This window comes from Neopelma chrysocephalum, unplaced genomic scaffold, assembly GCF_003984885.1.
Source record: "Neopelma chrysocephalum unplaced genomic scaffold, ASM398488v2 Primary Assembly neopelma1_97390, whole genome shotgun sequence".
Taxonomy (NCBI): Eukaryota; Metazoa; Chordata; class Aves; order Passeriformes; family Pipridae; genus Neopelma; species Neopelma chrysocephalum.
Genome location: NW_020926031.1, coordinates 5,712,933 through 5,730,575, shown reverse-complemented (window position 1 = coordinate 5,730,575; position 17,643 = coordinate 5,712,933). Strand labels below are relative to the sequence as shown.

The 17,643-nt window shown below is 35.1% G+C and overlaps 1 protein-coding gene across 3 annotated transcripts in view; it reads right to left on the bottom strand.

Moving 5' to 3' along the window:
* ERCC6 (ERCC excision repair 6, chromatin remodeling factor) overlaps nt 1-17,643 on the bottom strand; it is a 47,780-nt gene that overhangs the window by 10,524 nt on the left and 19,613 nt on the right. For all 3 annotated transcript variants that reach the window (XM_027672217.1, XM_027672218.1, XM_027672216.1), the window contains 6 exons: nt 15,905-16,063; nt 11,476-11,611; nt 4,530-4,700; nt 3,912-4,088; nt 2,460-2,576; nt 971-1,066 (listed from right to left, as the gene is read on the bottom strand). In XM_027672217.1, coding sequence (XP_027528018.1) covers nt 971-1,066; nt 2,460-2,576; nt 3,912-4,088; nt 4,530-4,700; nt 11,476-11,611; nt 15,905-16,063 — 856 coding nt within the window. The remainder of the gene's footprint in view (nt 1-970; nt 1,067-2,459; nt 2,577-3,911; nt 4,089-4,529; nt 4,701-11,475; nt 11,612-15,904; nt 16,064-17,643) is intronic.

The following is a 17,643-nucleotide window of genomic DNA, read 5'->3' as shown; positions in this document are numbered from 1 at the left end:
ACAAGCCATCTTGAAGATCAAGCTCCTTAAAATAATTTTCACTGGAATGACTCAAATGGCTAGGCACTTGAAAAAACTTGGCCACTATACCTTTTGGAAGACCTGGAAAAATATAAAAAAATTCAAAACAGGAATAAGGACAACACGTGCTTTGCATGGAACTGCAATACATATGGCTGTACTGACCACACAACTGGCTGGAGTCACTGTGTATGAGGGGAGAAAGGATTTCACAGTTCACAAGATAAGAAAATGTGGTAAACTACACATTATAGCCAAGGCATACTAACTCTCCTCTTATAAACAACAGATCTGTATCCTGCAGTTAAAATGGAAGGGAGAAACATCCACTGCATGCATAAAAATGCCAAAGGGACCAGATGCGTGCAATGCAGGAGTCACAGGGAAGAACAGACATTTTACACAGGCAACAGCTAGCATTTGAAACTGTATTTCAATTACTCCTGTCACCTTGGCCACAGCAATTTCAACACTTACACTGTGAGGATGGAGGCAGATGTTGAGAAGTGACTAATAAGACAATAACAAGGATGCTTGCTATTTGCTCTGCTATATGTTAAGATTCTGCAATCATCAACTGTTGTATCACAAAGTTATCACACCCGAACTGTACTCTCACAACAAATTATGCTTTTCCTTTGCTTCACTTCTGCAACTAATTCAAAGCATGTATGCAGTTAACCTACAACAGGTCATCCAATAGCCATGATTTGTTTCCAAGATCCCCATTCCAGTCCTACTTTTATCTGGTCATGTCACTACGTATGGATCACTAACTCTACATATTTCACGTAACATTTATTGAGAAAAAAAAAGCAGACATTTACAAAAGCAGAACTGAGATCAGTGTGCTTCCCTTTCTCCTCAGAAGCCAGCTAGAAGAATGCAAAGGCCAGTCCCTGACTTTATCCACCAAACTCTACCTGTCATTATCTTTATTTATGCCCACCTGCATGTCTCCATTGAGAATCTGGTAAACTTCTTTAGAGTTGATGTAATCTTGATAGATTTGACGTTGTTCCTCTGTCAAACGGCAAAAGAGGACCTACAAATCAAAACAACCACTCAAGCCCAACCTGTGTGAATTTTAAAACTTCGCAATGTGCTACAGTGAAGCTTCACAGATGTCTGACATACTGAAATACTAAGTTAAAAGATACTGCATAGAAATAATCAGAAATAAAAAAAAGAATATAATTTTTAGAGAATGAACATAATCAGTAAGATGAGTTTCATGAGGTTTTATGTGCTCTTTCCCATTTATATTTTCCCCTCAAATTGCTTTAGTTTTGAAAGTGCTGCCATTTTCCAGTTTTAATGAGGTAACTGTGCAGCGTTAGTGTTCTCTCAAAGCTATGTTTATAGGAAGTGCTTTCCATTGTGGGTCTGTTACGTCCCTTACAACTTGCAAATTCTTACTACCTCATGGGAAAGTTAGCACATGTGATCTGTCATTAGACTTTGAGTATGAGCATATAATGACTTTTCAGATGCTTTGATGGGCTAAAATGGAACAAAACACTTCCTTGCATCCTGTAAGGCACCCAACATTATGCTGTAAGTCAAACTGAGGTAGTGCCTTCTGACTGACCAGACCAGAACAAAAATCAAATTTGTTTCATCTGTTTATGATTGCATTCTTTAGATTAAGTAGCCCAGCACAGTTTAAAATACGTAGAAATTAAAATTGACTAAAAAGGATCATTAGACTGAACAGCAGAAACCGAGTATGGCCTACTCGTTCATTATGTACCTTTCAGCACTTACAAAGGCTAGCACGTCTACTTCTCTTTTAGAGGGAGAAGACAGGAAGAGAATGAGAAGAAAATATGAAAGCCTGAAGCACTGAAACCTGAGTGGCAGAAGAGTCTAATAATTACTACCAGTGAGTATTTGTAGGAATTTTAGTTAACTAATACTTTCAACCTCCTCTACTTTGAGTCAAAATGTTTCCTAAAAAAACATTCCACCTCATGGTAAAGCAAACAAGTCTTACATCAAAAGGATAATATTTTGGAAATTTATTAAAATGTACAGGTCAGCTAGCTTGCAAGATGAACAATTGCCATCAAGTATTTCTCTACTACTTTCTGCCCAAATTAATATTTTTACAGCAGGAAATAATGCTAAAGTGTTTCCTGCTGTGAAAAAGGAAACAGATAGGCAACTCATTTCTATGCACAGTATTAAGCAGAACCGACTACACTTCCTCTATCCTTTGTTTTTTAGACGAGTGCACTCACAGAGACCCTGCAAGACTGTGACCATTAAATACTCAGAACGCTGGTGAAGAGAATATGAATCTTGAAAGCTCTACATCTTCTCCTTAGCTAAAACAGCATTTCAACTGCTATTAGCAAAAATTATTTCCAAATGGCAAGAAAGATTGAGTTTTGGGGAGGGAGAGGACTCAGATCTAGTAGTGAAGATCAACAAACCTGTTCATTTTTATCTGGAAGTGAAAGGCTCATTTTTACATCAGCCTTCATTCTTCGCAGCAAGTAGGGGTTTATGGTGTCCCGTAACACACAGGCACATTTGTATGCAGTTTTTACCTGAAAACAGGAAGAAAAAAGCAAAACTTATATTTTGATTCTTGATATCAATTTTAGCAACAAGCAAAATTCCATCACTAGTGATAGGAAAATTCTAATAAAATTAGATATTTTATATTTTACATGGATCTAAAGTTACATATTCAACACAATAAGAATTGCAATAAAATTCGTGTTAGGAACAATAAAATTGAATAAGTGTTCCTGAGATACCACAGATTTGTCTTTAAAAAGAGACCAGAAATATTTCATTAGAAGCCAAAGATAGAAGTGAGTATAAATCTACACAAAACTAAAATCCTCATGAAAAAGTGCTAATACACATACTGAAGATCAAAAAAGAAGCCTGCAGCAATGGTGGTTACTAGACAATAAGTGAAGATTAGCACTCACTTGAGACTATTAAAAAAAAAAATCGGTACAAGAAAATCCCCATGATCACAGAAACTAAAGGTCACTCTGGCTTTAAATGGAGCATATGGTTCTATAATGGGTAATGGATGTGTGAGATGGGTAATAACTGTACATAATAGCTAAAACCAACTTAATTTCTCTTAAAGCAAAACAGATAATATAATAAATTATTGATACGTAAAAAACCAAATTGAAAGTCCAATATAGTAAATTACTAAGGTTTAGGAAAGGGAAGTACTTAAACTCAAAAATAAAATAAAACTTTAGAAATGCATGTGTGCGTTACAAAGAGGATTTAAAAGGATACAACTTTCTTAGCATTTACACAAAAATTAGTCTGCAGATTATGATGCAGACAATTAATTTATCATCTACTTTGAAAAATGTTCTCAGTCAATACTGAGAACCACAACTACAAAGATTAATAGACATACTTACTAAAAATCATTTTCCAAATAATTTTTGCTTTCAAAATTTGTTTATCTACTTTCAGACTTCCAACACCTACTTCACCTTTTAAAATAAAAATAGTTATCAGTTTGGATTAAGGATTCCTCTCATTGCATAATTTGACAAAGCTTGATATCAAACAGGAAAGTTCTATTTAAATACATCAAAATACAAGATAGTCACTTTCCACCCCATTTTGTTTATCTTTACTTCATATCAAAGAATACTTTTAATGACACAAACTTCAGGGCTTTTGACAAGAAAATCCTTTGTATAAGCTGTACCCCCCATATAAATAAAATGGCCTAATTTATTTGAACAATTCTTTTTGTACATGCAGCAGTAAAACACACATGCAGCTCTTTTTTGGGCTAGTGTAGTTTTCTAGAACATACAGCATGAAGTACATTTAGATGTCAGTTTAGAAACAACAGTTTCCTTCAAGCAAAGTGCTATTTTTGATGCATTTACCTGGACGGGAGAGGCATTGCAATATCCTCCCATGGTTATCGGGACAGAAAACTGCTCCATGAACACAGGTAGTGTTCCCAGTTTTCCTGGGAATATAAAGTCAAAGAGGGACCAGAGCTCCTTTAGGTTATTTTGCATAGGGGAGCCAGACAAGATGATTCGGTGGGGTGTGCGGAACTATTAATAAAAACCACAAAACCAAAAGAAAGTTATTTTCATGGTTCATGATGTAACCCATCTCCTGCCTCAGAGGATATTCAATTTTACCATCAATGAATTCTCATGTTAAAATACGTGGCCTCATATTTGTGAATAAAACAGCTTTCTGCAATATACTGTTCACAAACTGTTGGCAGAAAATTCACACCACCCATCTGACATTTATACCCAATGGAAAATTACTATGCAACTTAACATTTCTGATTTTTTTCTTTACCATACTTCTGTAAATTTACTCATGTAAATTCATTAAAAATGCTAAGTGAATTAAATCGTCAAATATAGACCACTGTGATTTATGCTTTTATTCTTTATTAATGATCAAACATATATTTTTATGATAGGCTATCAGATCTTGGAACCTCCTCCCAGAGCACAAATTTATTTTTTATAAAGTACCTGCTTGCATGCAAGCGTGACTGCAGCATTTGGATTTCGGATTTTGTGACCCTCATCCAGAATCACATAATGCCAATCATACGTGTGGATGTTGTCCTGCATCAGTCGAATGTACGAATAAGATGTAATGAGAATTCCATGGCATGAAGCAATTTCGTGGATTAGCTTCACCTAAAAGCAAAAGGTGCACGTTGGCAGCAGCAGTGAGACAGAAATCTCAAACCTCCTGAACTACACACATACAGGTCTGCTATCCAAGGTATGTATGAAAAGTTTTGTAAAAGCAGATATATAATTCACATTGGGAAAAAAAAAAAGCATAGGCAAGATTTTGATTATATGTTTCTTAGCTCATCTGTAAAAGAATTTTCAAGCACTTGAATACTGTGTTATAACAGATCAGAATTTGACCTGAAGTCTGGTCAGAAGGAAACAGAGGTTTTTATTTTTAAGTTTTTAAAGACAATGTCTAAAAAAGCAAACACTGGATTTGATTAACACAACCGGTTTCTTCAAGTTCTCCAATATGCATGTCACAAACCCAGCTTTGTGTGCTGCAAGCAAGATCTAGAACATTAGAGGAAAATTAAACAAGTGAAAAACTGAAAAACAATCACAAAAAAAAAATCTATTTGGTTAATTCTAAATTCTGTCTAACCTTTCTCATTAATAGGATCAATATATTTGTTATCAATCTTCAAATTTTGTGCTTCTGTTTTAAGCTATAACCTTTCCCCAAGTTTTTTTAACCTTTATAGTTGCAAATTATGGAGGGCAGAGACAGTCTTTGTCACTTTTCACAGCATTCAAGACTCATCTCTATTGCATTTATCCTGCACATATAAACCTAGAAGACTTAAACAGAAGATGATGGGCTGACAAGCAATTTTGGATGAAAGAAACATACCCAATGCAAAAGAAAAAAAGAAAGTAGAACCACCACTGAATTTGTGACAGGAATGACAAAATCCTTATTACTTGAAATGTCCTTAAGAAAATAAAACCTCAAAAAAACAACAAACCCTCCCCCAAACAAACCAAACAAAAAAAAAAGGGAAAAATCCATCTCAAAAAGTGAGATAAGTTAAAAAGTCCATGATCTTTTATTGTAAAATTAGTTGCTTACACATACTCCAAGATTTAAAGCTCTTATGACTTTAACTTTTCAAGAATTTCTACTTTCTGATTATCATCTCCTGATAAAACCATAACACATTAAATAATGTTGATATCATGATTCTCAAGAGAATATGCAATCTTCAAAACAATTTGCATTACAGGGAGAGTAGGATTTCTAGGCAGGTGTGGACACCCAAAGCTTAATTCTACGAGGTATATTATCCACAGTCTGCAACATTTCGAGTGTCAGCAAGGGCCTATCCTAGAATATTGTAGACATCTCTACCCAAACACTTACGACAAATCATCTCGGGCGATTTAAAATTAAAAGCTTGTAAAATATGTAACCTCTCCTAATTTTTGCAATTAATAGGGTATGTCTGCAATTAGCCTGACTTACAGAATGCTACACTCTTGTCATTAAAAGATGTTTTGTGAAAGTGCTGCTGTTATTATGGAGGCTCAAGAGACCAATCCCTCCTAGAGGGCAAACAGTGGACCAGTAGAAAACAACAGCCATAAATCACGCTGTCAGGTAGCAGAGAGAACAGAAGTGAAACACAGGCACATGAAGGCCATTCACTGTAAACACACCACAGCAGAATCCTAGTCAGGATTTACTGAACCTGTAATTAATTAAAGTTTCCTTCAAGCTAAATTTTTAATAAACAAGGATTTGTGCTGACAATGAAGAAATACAACACAATTTTATCAACTCTCGCTATAACACTAACTCTCATTTTACTGCATTAGGTACTTTCTCAGAGGTTGCGTTCACTTTAGGTGCAGCTCTTGGAGTAATTTTAAATATTTTAAAATATGGTAACAGATTTAATATTGGATACACACTTTTTTGAGGGTGTGGCATTTCAGAATTTATGCTATTTTATAATGTATTACTTAATTCACAATTCTTGTTTAGTTAGATTAAAGCATGTTTAATTTAATTTTATTTTTACTTGAGCAATACACTTCAGTGAAATACTTCAAGATATGCACTGTTAAACTAAAAAAAAAAAAAAATCTGCTTCAGAGAGACAAATCCTACTAATGTCAAAAGATAACACAGCTATTAGCTAGTTTCGAAATTCTGAACTCTGGCCTTTATATGGTGCTAATGAATAAAGGAACATGTGAGTAGATTGAATAATTATGAACTTACATTTCTGTCCAGCACAGTACTTCAGGCCTTTAAAATTCAAGGACAGTATTTTCTCCTAACTTTGGATAATAAGTTGATTGTGTTGCCTTGTCTACACTGGGACACAAGCAATGCACTGGATGATTTTTGGCAAACAATACTTCCTAAGGCCAAAACATTTATGATTTATTCTAAGGACACACCTTTAAGCAAATGCTTTTTTCCTGTTGGTACCTCAACGTAGCTACAAGTTTCTTTCTGAGCGTACAAAAACAGGACAATTTTTCTGACTTACAGAAATAATGTTTATCTTTTTTTGGATAAAGCAGTCTTTGAAAAAAGGTTTAAGAGGACCTGAATTCTGAATTATTATGTATTTATGTATTAAAAATTGTTATTTTCTTAGACAGAAATGTATATACTAAGACTGAAATTAAAGAAATAGACTAGTGATAACTACAAAATTCTCTAAACATTCAGATACCTTTGAGCAAGTGTGAATATAGAGATAATATCTAGTCACACAACCATATTTCACTTGCGAATCAAAAATGCACTCTTCAGCAGACTTATCACTATCTAACAACCAACCATTAAGCCTGGAGATCCATAAATTCAACATATAAAACCTCTTTATTATTTCCCTGCCCCCAATAAAACAATCTAAATGGCACCACGAAGAGGCTTCAGAAGAACACATTACAATGTTTAATAATGTAAAAGTTGCAATAAAAAGAGCTAAAGCACTTAGCACGTATTTATCAAGAATGCTCCTTCTTGGGGCATGATACTAAGTTTATCTGAGTTTGGTCCTCAACTCAGAAATAGATCCTTTGGCTAAAGTACAGTTCCATATACAGTCACATGGAGTGAGCCAACAACCATAACCTCTGAAGCTTATTTTGTACTCTACTGTGAGAGTAGAAGGTCTAAAGTTCTCAGTGTGTAGGCATCTTCAAGTAGATGGTTTCACAGCATGAACTGACAACTGCTTTTGAGGGCTGTGTTGTGCATCCTGCATTTGACCAGAACAAGGGAATGCAAAGTTGCAGCTTTACAAATGCTGTGTGATTACCGTTAAAGAACTGTTAAACTCAGTGTTACCTGTTCTAAAGAACAAGAAATTAGAAGTTCAGCCTCGAACTTAAAAAATAGTCTCCTTCCACATGTGCTATGTTAAACAAGATAACTAAAGTTCATGTTCCCTCTTACATTCTACAGTTTACAAATGTTCATGTGCCAACAGAAGTTTTGAAACAACAGGTCAAGCTCTTTGTATAGAAGGCTGTTTTTCCAACACTTGCAGAGCTTTCTTCTCCTTACCTTGTGTTCTATATCATAAATAAAATAGTATTTGTGATACACTACATTAGATTTACTTCTTTGTTTTCTCTCATCCTTAGAGGTCTCAGAGCACTCAATGTTTACAGATCAGATTTAACCATAAACCATAGTAGGAGCTTAATAGCATAAGACAGCACCACAGGAGATATTTAGCCACGAATGCTATACCTTGGTCAAACTGAAAGCTGACTTCGCAAAGGAAGACTATTACTTAAATCTGGTTTTTCCTACTGCTTCCAACTTAAACACATTTTTCATCACAGAAAAACCAAATGATCTTCTGTGATCACAAATGATAGTAATTAAAAAAAGGGCAAGTTTTACATTTCATCCAAAGTAGCTCAAAAGCTTTGGAAACCCCTTCAACTTGCTATTGTATCTTCGCTTTCACTAACTAAAATACCAATCTGCCTTCCCTTGAGGATAGCTGAAGGTCTTTAAATTATTAGGCATATTTCATGAGATGAAACTGGAACTTCACACTTCTCTCCTTCACTGTCAAAATTTTCTATCTTTGTTATTTTAGGAAAGGAATAAAGTAATCTCTCTTTTGAAGCTTCACATATGCTAAAAACCTACACAAATATTATAGACCCAGAGGTATCTTAGTGGGATGTCTTAATGACTGATCTGAAATTGGCTGGTAAGATTGGAGGCCAATCTGGTGCTCACAATTCAGACTGTTATTTCATACTATTATTCCAAAAATCCTGTAATTGCTTGCAAAGAAAACCAAAATGGATTGGGAAGAGAGGATATGCCAAGATAAAACAAAAAACAAACAAAACCCCCCCCCAAAACCAACCAACAACAACAAAAATCAGTGAGCCTTTCACTTACCACATTGCTCAGAAGTCCTACTGTAACACTAAAGAAGTGTCACTAACTGAACAGATGTGCAAGGTATTATTGCCTGGTATCAATTTATGATAAAACAATCAGAACAGATGTCTTCCCCACTCTTCACTGTCAAGTGAAATACTTCCGTGGGCAAGTCTAAAGAAGTGGGAGACAGGCTTTTGCACTGATGTTTTTGTATCTTAGAAGATGCAACACAAACTGCCTATTCATAAAACCAATGTTGAACCAATGTTGAAAGTTTTACTATTTGCTAATATTTCAGGATTCCTGACAATATTATGGTAAAAGTTACATACACTAATCACACCTAAAACGTCAACTTAAATTTTATCAAATGAAACTTCAGTTGTTGTCTCTTTCTGCTATGAAATACTGTCTTGCCTTATGAGACATCTGTCATTGCTTATCTCCTTTTTTCCAAAAATCTCATTCAATAGTTTTACAATTAATCTTTCTCCGTTCCTTAGAAATAATCTGTCCCTCTTTCTCAGGCCTGCAGAGAACAAGCTGCAATACTCTGTTTTATCGCAAACAACCTGCTGGACGACCACTACAGGATAATGTAGTCCTCAAAATCCACTGTCTGATGTCCAGTTAATCTGAAGGACAATTATGTTCTTCCACTAGTTCAGATAATTCTAACTTCATTAGAGGCTGAAGTGACCTTTCTCACTCCAAAGCTGATAACAAAGTTCAGTTCCCCAATCCTCTCCTGGCAAGCCAGCTGTCCAGCATAAAACTCTTCTCATTTATTCTGTGATAAACCATGATACACTAACAGAATAATAGGTCAATTCTGCAATTGTCAGTTAATTACAAACAGGTCTGTGCAACATTGAGACCACAGGTGCACAGCAAGTTGGCTTTTGGCCATGTAAAATTAATCTCAAAGAATAAACATATCTTCTTAGGCAGTATAACCACTATTTTTAAATTTATTTCTTAAACTTAGGTTTATGCCTTATGCCAGAGCATAAAGGCAGAATGGTCATGGGATGAGCATTATAAAGTTAACATATGCAAAAGCAGTTTCCCGTAATGCCACAGGTTATCATAAGATGGAATTGTCACGAGATCAGATCAGCATTAAAGTATTCATAGACAGAATGTATATTGAAAAGAAATCCTAGGCAGGAGTAAATCACCTGTCCTGTATTTTGTGTGATATTTTTTCAGTGTACAAGTGTTATTTATGCTAATAAATTAGTAGTAAATTTTTATTGCAGATATAAAAGCAACCAGAACGAGAAAAGTGGGGTTTTTTTCCTACTTTAGCTTGCTCTTCTCTGATTAAGAGGCACCTAAGAAAAAAACATGCATGAGGTTAAGACCATATCAGCAGTGACACTTTTTAAAGCATACTGTTGCAGCTCTTAGAAGATGAGGCATTAGATTCAGTTCTCTCAATCTGCCCTATTTAAAGTGCTTATAACTTTAAGTTGTTGAATATATATTTGCGGGAGGACAACGGAAAGGTGAAGTCCTTGAAAACCTGACTATACCTGCAGATGGAAAAATTTGAGCCACTCTGTCAAGTCCATTAATTAACAAATAGCCCAAAATAAGCACACATGATTTAATTTAGGAAGACATGCAAGCATGTTATGGAGGTCAACAGATTTTTAGGGCTTGAAAACACACCAAGTTAATTGAACAACAGGAAGCTATTAGCACATTAGAGTGTGCTATTCCTTTTTTGCCATGTACTGTAACTGCATCAATTACCTCAGAATATGTTTAATCAAGTGCAATTAAGCACCATATCATTTTAATGTTATTACAAGAAACTCAATAAATATTTAAAGAGAAATTTAAAAATGTTCTGCTGAATCCTGAAAATCCATTTAAGGGAAAGTAAAGATTTAGGGGAAAGTAAAGATTTAAGTTTTCCTTGTTTTGTTCCTGAAAGGTACCGAAGTTTGAAACTTAGACAAGTCAGGCTGCCCAATTTAAGAAACAGACTAAGAACACGCATACGAAGAGAGTGGCGAAGAAAGTTAAAAAGACAGAAAATGCACTGTTTGAAACAATGAAAACTAAGAAAGTAACACTGCCATGAAAGAAAATGAGATTAAGCCATGTCAACTGACAGTGACCAACTGAAGAGAAATCGCACGTGCATGCAAGACATATTAAATATCAGACCAATGACATACTGATACACAGAAATGCAAGAAGAGAATTCCTAGGTGCTAGAAGCATATATCTGGTGTACAAGCAGTTTAGTCATAAACTCCTAGCATGGACTACAGCACAAGGAAGCCTCACGCAAGAAACCTGTTACTATGTTTAATTTGTTCAGGCAACACAAGTCTAAATCATAATATGCATAATATGTACCTATTCTGTCATACACTTTTTGTCCAGTTTACTAATAAATCTATACAAGACAGTGAACTTTTTGTTCTTTTAAAACATTCAGAGAAAGGGCACACAAAAAAAAAAAGTCTCTGGAATTACAAAATGGATGTCAATCATTACCTTACTCTTGGTATAAGAACCAGTTTCATGGAGAACAGCAACTCTAAATGGAGGCCACCAAGTGTGGAATTCTTTTACCCACTGATGCAACACCGTAGCTGGACAAACAACCACTGTTGGACCCAATCCCTGGTACCTAAAATAGAGTATTCGAGGAAAAAACCCCTTTAATATGAAATAAATACTTTGTATTAAGTGGCTCATTAAAATACACACATATTAAAATGACACGGTTTATAGTTTAGAGTGGAATATGAGAGCTATGGAAATTAATTGGCACTTTGTTTTCCTGGAAATCTGTTTTTTAAAGGAAGATGAAGAAGGTACTGCTAAAAGAATCTATCCATTGAACAGTTTATGGATGCATCTATCAAGATAAACAGAAATAGAAAAGCTCCAAACAACAAGGCATAAGGGAACTTCCTCCTGTGATATTACAAATCAGGTTTTAGTGACTGCTGTTTCTGTAAGAGAAAAGAAATCATTAACAAGCAATTATTTTATTACTTCTATTATACAGAATGTGTAGCTAGAGTCTCACAAATGGATTTACACACAGGTGTTCTGCTTCATGTCTGTAATATAATGTACTATCATCGTCATAATTTACAGGAAAGACATGGACTCTAAGGCAGCAGACTATATCATCCATGGAAGTTGAGGTCTGAGCTCAGCTCAAACTGTCTCATAAGTTTCTTATTCATAATCATGATTGTTTCTGGGAATTACTAAGGCAGTTGGAAACAAAGTCTTTCTGTATATGAAGTTTAGAGCTACTCTTAAGGTTAAAAAGGGAAAAATCTCTCACACAACAGCCAAACAAGAAATATTACCCCCACATATGAATACCAACAATTACATAGGAAATATACTAAGTAGTGGTTACTAGCAGTTATTTTTCAAATAATTTGGTCTTTAAAAACTAGAACAAAATGACTTTGCAAACAAAGGTAAAAGGTACAGTTGTCACATACCGATCTGTGTCTGGCTGACTATGTAGATTCAAGTGGTAATAAATAAACAATGCAAAAGATCACAGTATACATTCAAGATCACACACTGATAGCAATAAAGAAGGATTTCTCAGACTCCATCAATACCTGGCTTTAAAAGAACCAAATGTCTTAATGCCTTCAGAAACTGCTGACATGAAGAAATAATGTTCTTTATTAAAAGCTTATACATATGCAGAAAACAGCCTGGATGTTGCTTATGAACAAATACTATCGCACAACCTTACATAGTCTAATTAAAAAACTCCCAGCAATCCAAGGGGAAGTAAGAACTCAGAGATGCAAAAAATAGCTTCAACTGCAATATGAATCCAAATAACCACTGCTACTGCTCTTAAAAATATCTATAGCAAAAAAGCCAACTTTCCCAGAACATACTAGTTTCTCATTCTTCATGGGTTGTAACAAAATACCTCTGTTTATTCCCCTGGTCTGTATCACACAAGCTCACATGCTGGGTTTTTCCAGTTTTTTTCCCCCTTTATCTTACATAAAGAGTTCACACCTCTTGATCAATTTTCAGAAAATCCACTCCCCCTCCACTCAGTTGTGTGAAACCTCTTCTGTGTCTAGTCTGGCTCTAACTGCTTTCCACTAGCCAACATTTTATTATTCTCTTGAGAGCTTTTATTTATTTATATAAAAGAGTCATCTAACTTCTTTGAGTCTGAGCTGTTTCACAAAACTAAACAAATCACATAGTTCTGTTTGCTACACTTAGGAGGCATCCTCCATTCGCCTAATCACTGCAACATATTTGCTCTGCTGTCCATTCAATTTATATTTGTGTTCCTTGAACAAAGGTAACACTAAAAACATTAAAAATAAAAGTCTTACTGGTGCTTTGCACCAAGGTAACAGTACTGCCCTTTTCCTATATTGTCATAATGTATTTTGTCCCTTTTTCACAGCTGCATTGTGGTAATAGCTTATGGTCAATATAATATATGATCAATATATCCAAATCTCTTTCTTCTGTTGCTCCTGGTTTATAAAACCCAAATTCACAACGAGTATTCTTTATTTGTTGTTATTTAATTGGAAGCAAATTGGAATTGCAAATAAGATCTATTCCTGCAACTTAATACCATGAAAAAAGAAGCTGTAGTCGTACTATATTTACAATCTTTAAGTACTCAAAAAATTAGCAGAGGAAAACATGTTGCATTATAACCAACTCTGTTGCCAAGGACTGGAAAATCATGACTTCAAGCTGAAACAGTAACTAAACCCTAGTGAAAATAAAAGAACAGGGCAGCAAGAGCAACTTTCTGGGGCAACGGAGTTTTATTTACCCAAGCACCATGAAAATTAATCTCTGCCACTCACAGCAGAGATTGAGCTGTTTATATCTCAGTATCTTGAAGAGCACAGATGGGTAAATAATCAGTGTATAAACTGTCTGTCAGTTTCTCATCTGATCTCTCAAATAAATACGTCTGTAGTCAAACATAACATATTTGTTAAATAAAATAACGTATTTGGGAAACAAGGAAACTTACAGACTCCCAAGTCTTCAACAGGTTTCAACAAGATTTCAACCTAGATACAGGCTAGAGATGGGTCACTTAAGTTTGCTGATGCTTTCTTCTTTTTCTTATGAAGGGACAGTTGGTTTGAAAGCTGTTGCTTGTTCCCACTATCTCAGCTGGTCTAACTAAAGATCTTTTCCCCTCCAAAAATCTTGCTTCCCTTGTATCTCTACACCACAATGTCACCACCTCTACAGATACACCACAATATTGGCTTTCCCCACCTGTATGTCTCAATAGCTATTAAAAGTGAGACGTCATTTTAATTTTTGTAATAGTTTTACTCCATGTAACAAGTAGTTCTTTACTTCAGCTAGTCTTCAGGTTCCTTCAAAATCAAAAAAATACAATTAGGCACGCTGACAATGCAACTGCGTTCACCCCAGTGCCAACTTCGCAGGCAGGCTGACCAGGATGTCTCCTGCTTACCAGAGTATGTCTTTCAGATAGAAACTAGGCAACAAGTATTACTGCCCTCTTACTCCAGATGAGGAAAATACTGGACTATGAAAGATCAAGTTGTTTAGACCCTCTGCCTTACAGCATACAAACAAAATCAGAGCAAGTTTCACCAATAAATTAAACCTTGTTGCCTCCCATGGAATTACTATCATGATGAACTTAATAACATGCACCAGCCAAAAAATGAGACTCAACACATTATCTTACATGGAGAAAGAACACTGCAACTTAGGTGTGCAAATAGATTTTGGCCTTTTCAAAGTTTTACTGCACTTTCGCACTACGTAACAGTGTCAAGAGGCCTCCCTAAAGGATTTCCATCAGCTCAGTGTTCTCCAAGTGGGGTGGGTAATATAACTCCACAAAATGATCTGTACAGTAGCATCCTTAACCAGGCAGCCATATAGAAGTAAATCAACTGGCCTGAGTGATTTTAAAACAGTGACCTGTTTTTAACCTTTTTTTACATAAAGGCTACAGTAAGAAGCAACTGGAGAAAAGAGAGAATATTTTTCTCTTTAAAGCATTATTTTACAATTCATGTGCATGCCGTACATAATTTAAACATACCTCTATGTAAAGATAATTATTTTTGTTTAGTACAGTCCTATGATAGTTGCTAAATTGCATGTAGCTATTTACATCACGTAAACAGGTCAACAGAAGTAGAAAAATCAAGTATTATTCATGCGTGCATTTGCAAATCCAAGGACACAAGCAAGTATTTTGCCGGTAATTTCACCTATGAAGAAGAAATTTTAAAGCATTGTTTAGTAACAAAAAACCATAAATTATCTTCTAAGAAAGGCCAGTCACAGTAATATATGTTTTGAAAAGCAACAACAACAATTAAAAAAAAAAAAAGTTGATGGAAATTCCTTTGTATAAGTTACTGGTTTTACTGTTACTACTACTTTTTGACATGGATAATTCCCTGCCCATCAGAAACTCTAACTTTCATTGCAGATCAACTTGTTACTTCCTGTAAAGCATTTACCTGGTGGCTTGCCAGAACAAATATTTTAATGTAAAATTTAATAAATGGAACTAAAGGTATTACATCTAATTTAAAATTCCATATTGTGTAAACTATTGATATTAATGTAATTGAGTTTGTAAACAATCCATTTGTGGAAGGTAACCTTAGACACTGTATTGACCCAAAATATCTAGTGCGGCTCATCTGCAAAATGAAGCATCAATGCCTGGAATTCATTAAAAGTGTTACATGTTTAATTTTTCCTGCCCTACAGCTCCATTGTCTCGTAAAATTTTTCCTTTGATGTCCCCCACTAAAAGAATTAAAGGAATATTGTAATTGAAATGTCATTAATAATTCACAGGACCCTCCTCCACCAGCAATACATCTGATGAAATATTAATTGAGCTCCACAGACTGACAGTCTGCAGAGGAGCACTTGCCTGTAATTTGAACCACGAGTCCTCATATTGCTGTAGCTCAGACCTGCCAAGAAGGCAATTATCTGGATGGTCTTGCCCAATCCCATCTCATCTCCCAGAATTCCTCCTGCCTGCTGGCAGTGCAATTCCCAGAGCCACCTAACACCTGTCTGTTGGTACCTAAAACAAGGAAAAAGAAAATGGCAAATGTCTGATAATACGGATCATAACAGAAAGTACTCATTAATTAATCATTTGGCAAGGTTCTTATACTAGTTACAGTAACATGCTGGATGTGTGTTTTACATGAGTGCTGTATTTACTAGGTCATACATTTTTGATGGCTCAGACATTACATGTGACTTTCATTCTTTATGCAACACTAAAACATTTCTAATTAAACTGATAGTCATGGTAATTAGAGGGTATTTTATTTCATATATATTTTAAGTGCTAAAAGCAACTTGGAAAGTTACTCCTATGAAGCATTATGTTCTCAGAAAAGGCGACATGCAAGGGTCTAGTAAATTATATTATCTGGAACATATACCTTGAACTCAAGGAAAAGGTTGACTTCTCTGTGGTACAGACTTCATATTCAACTGCAAAAACTGATCATATCTGCCAAAGCCTGCTTTCTTTTTAAATAAGTTTATTTAATAACATTTAGTCTCTTTCAGTGAAGAAAAAACCCATGGCAAAACAACAGAAACTATTGCAGTGAACGGGATGCAGCAGAACATTATAAGAGCATCAGAGCAGTTTCTACTCCCAGTCCTTCACTGGAAATTGTACAAGCAACAATGTAAAACATATTCCAGTTAAAATAAGAAGAGTAGAAAGCAAGATTTACAATGGCAAGCTGAAAAGGTGGAGATAAAACGCTAGACTGAGAATCACTGGAGAACATGTTTTTTTATAATTATATGAAACAGTGAGACCAGTAGGAATAACACACCATGTGTGTGGGTTAAATTCAAACAACAGAAAGAAATGAAAAACAGTAGCTTTAAATCACATTAAAAAAAAAGAAATCAAGCATGTTTCAGCACTTCTCTGTCTCCTAACTCACTAGAAGAAAAAGGTTACTGATATAATTTTCTTGATAGCATGCATTCCTGGAGTGCAGAGCAAAGCAAAGAACAAAACTTTTTTTTTTTTTTTAATAGGGGTTGTTCGTTCTAGGGGATTTCTTGTTTGCATTTCAAAATCCTGTTTCCTTCCTTGAACAAATAATATTTAGGACTACTGACAGCTAATGACACTAGTGTCTACAAAGTACTATTAAAAATCAATTTATGATGAATTCTGTATGGATTTAGAGAAAGCTAAATGGAGACAAACAAATGGCGTGAGTAGGTAAAAAAAGATGATCAAAGAACACATCTAATGGTTCAAACATCACACTATTCACTGGTGTCTCAAAAGCATTATGCCAAGAAGCCCTTAAAAAAACCCTCTTATTAGAAATTAATTCACCTTAAAATGCAGCAATCTATAAAACAACTATGAAATGGCTTGCAGGATTAGATATAATTGGGCTAAGATGCTAGCATTACTACACTTTATGAAGACAAAACACTTCCTGACAGATAGTAAAGAATTGAAGGGAATCCTCATTCCAGTCAGAAGCTGCTCCCCCAGACTAATGTCCAGCATGTCTCTTCAGAAGACAACCATTCAAGAACTTCCTGATATAATTTTGTGTTATTTCTTAGGATTACATACAGAGCTTAAAGTAGCTGCATTTATAAGCGTAT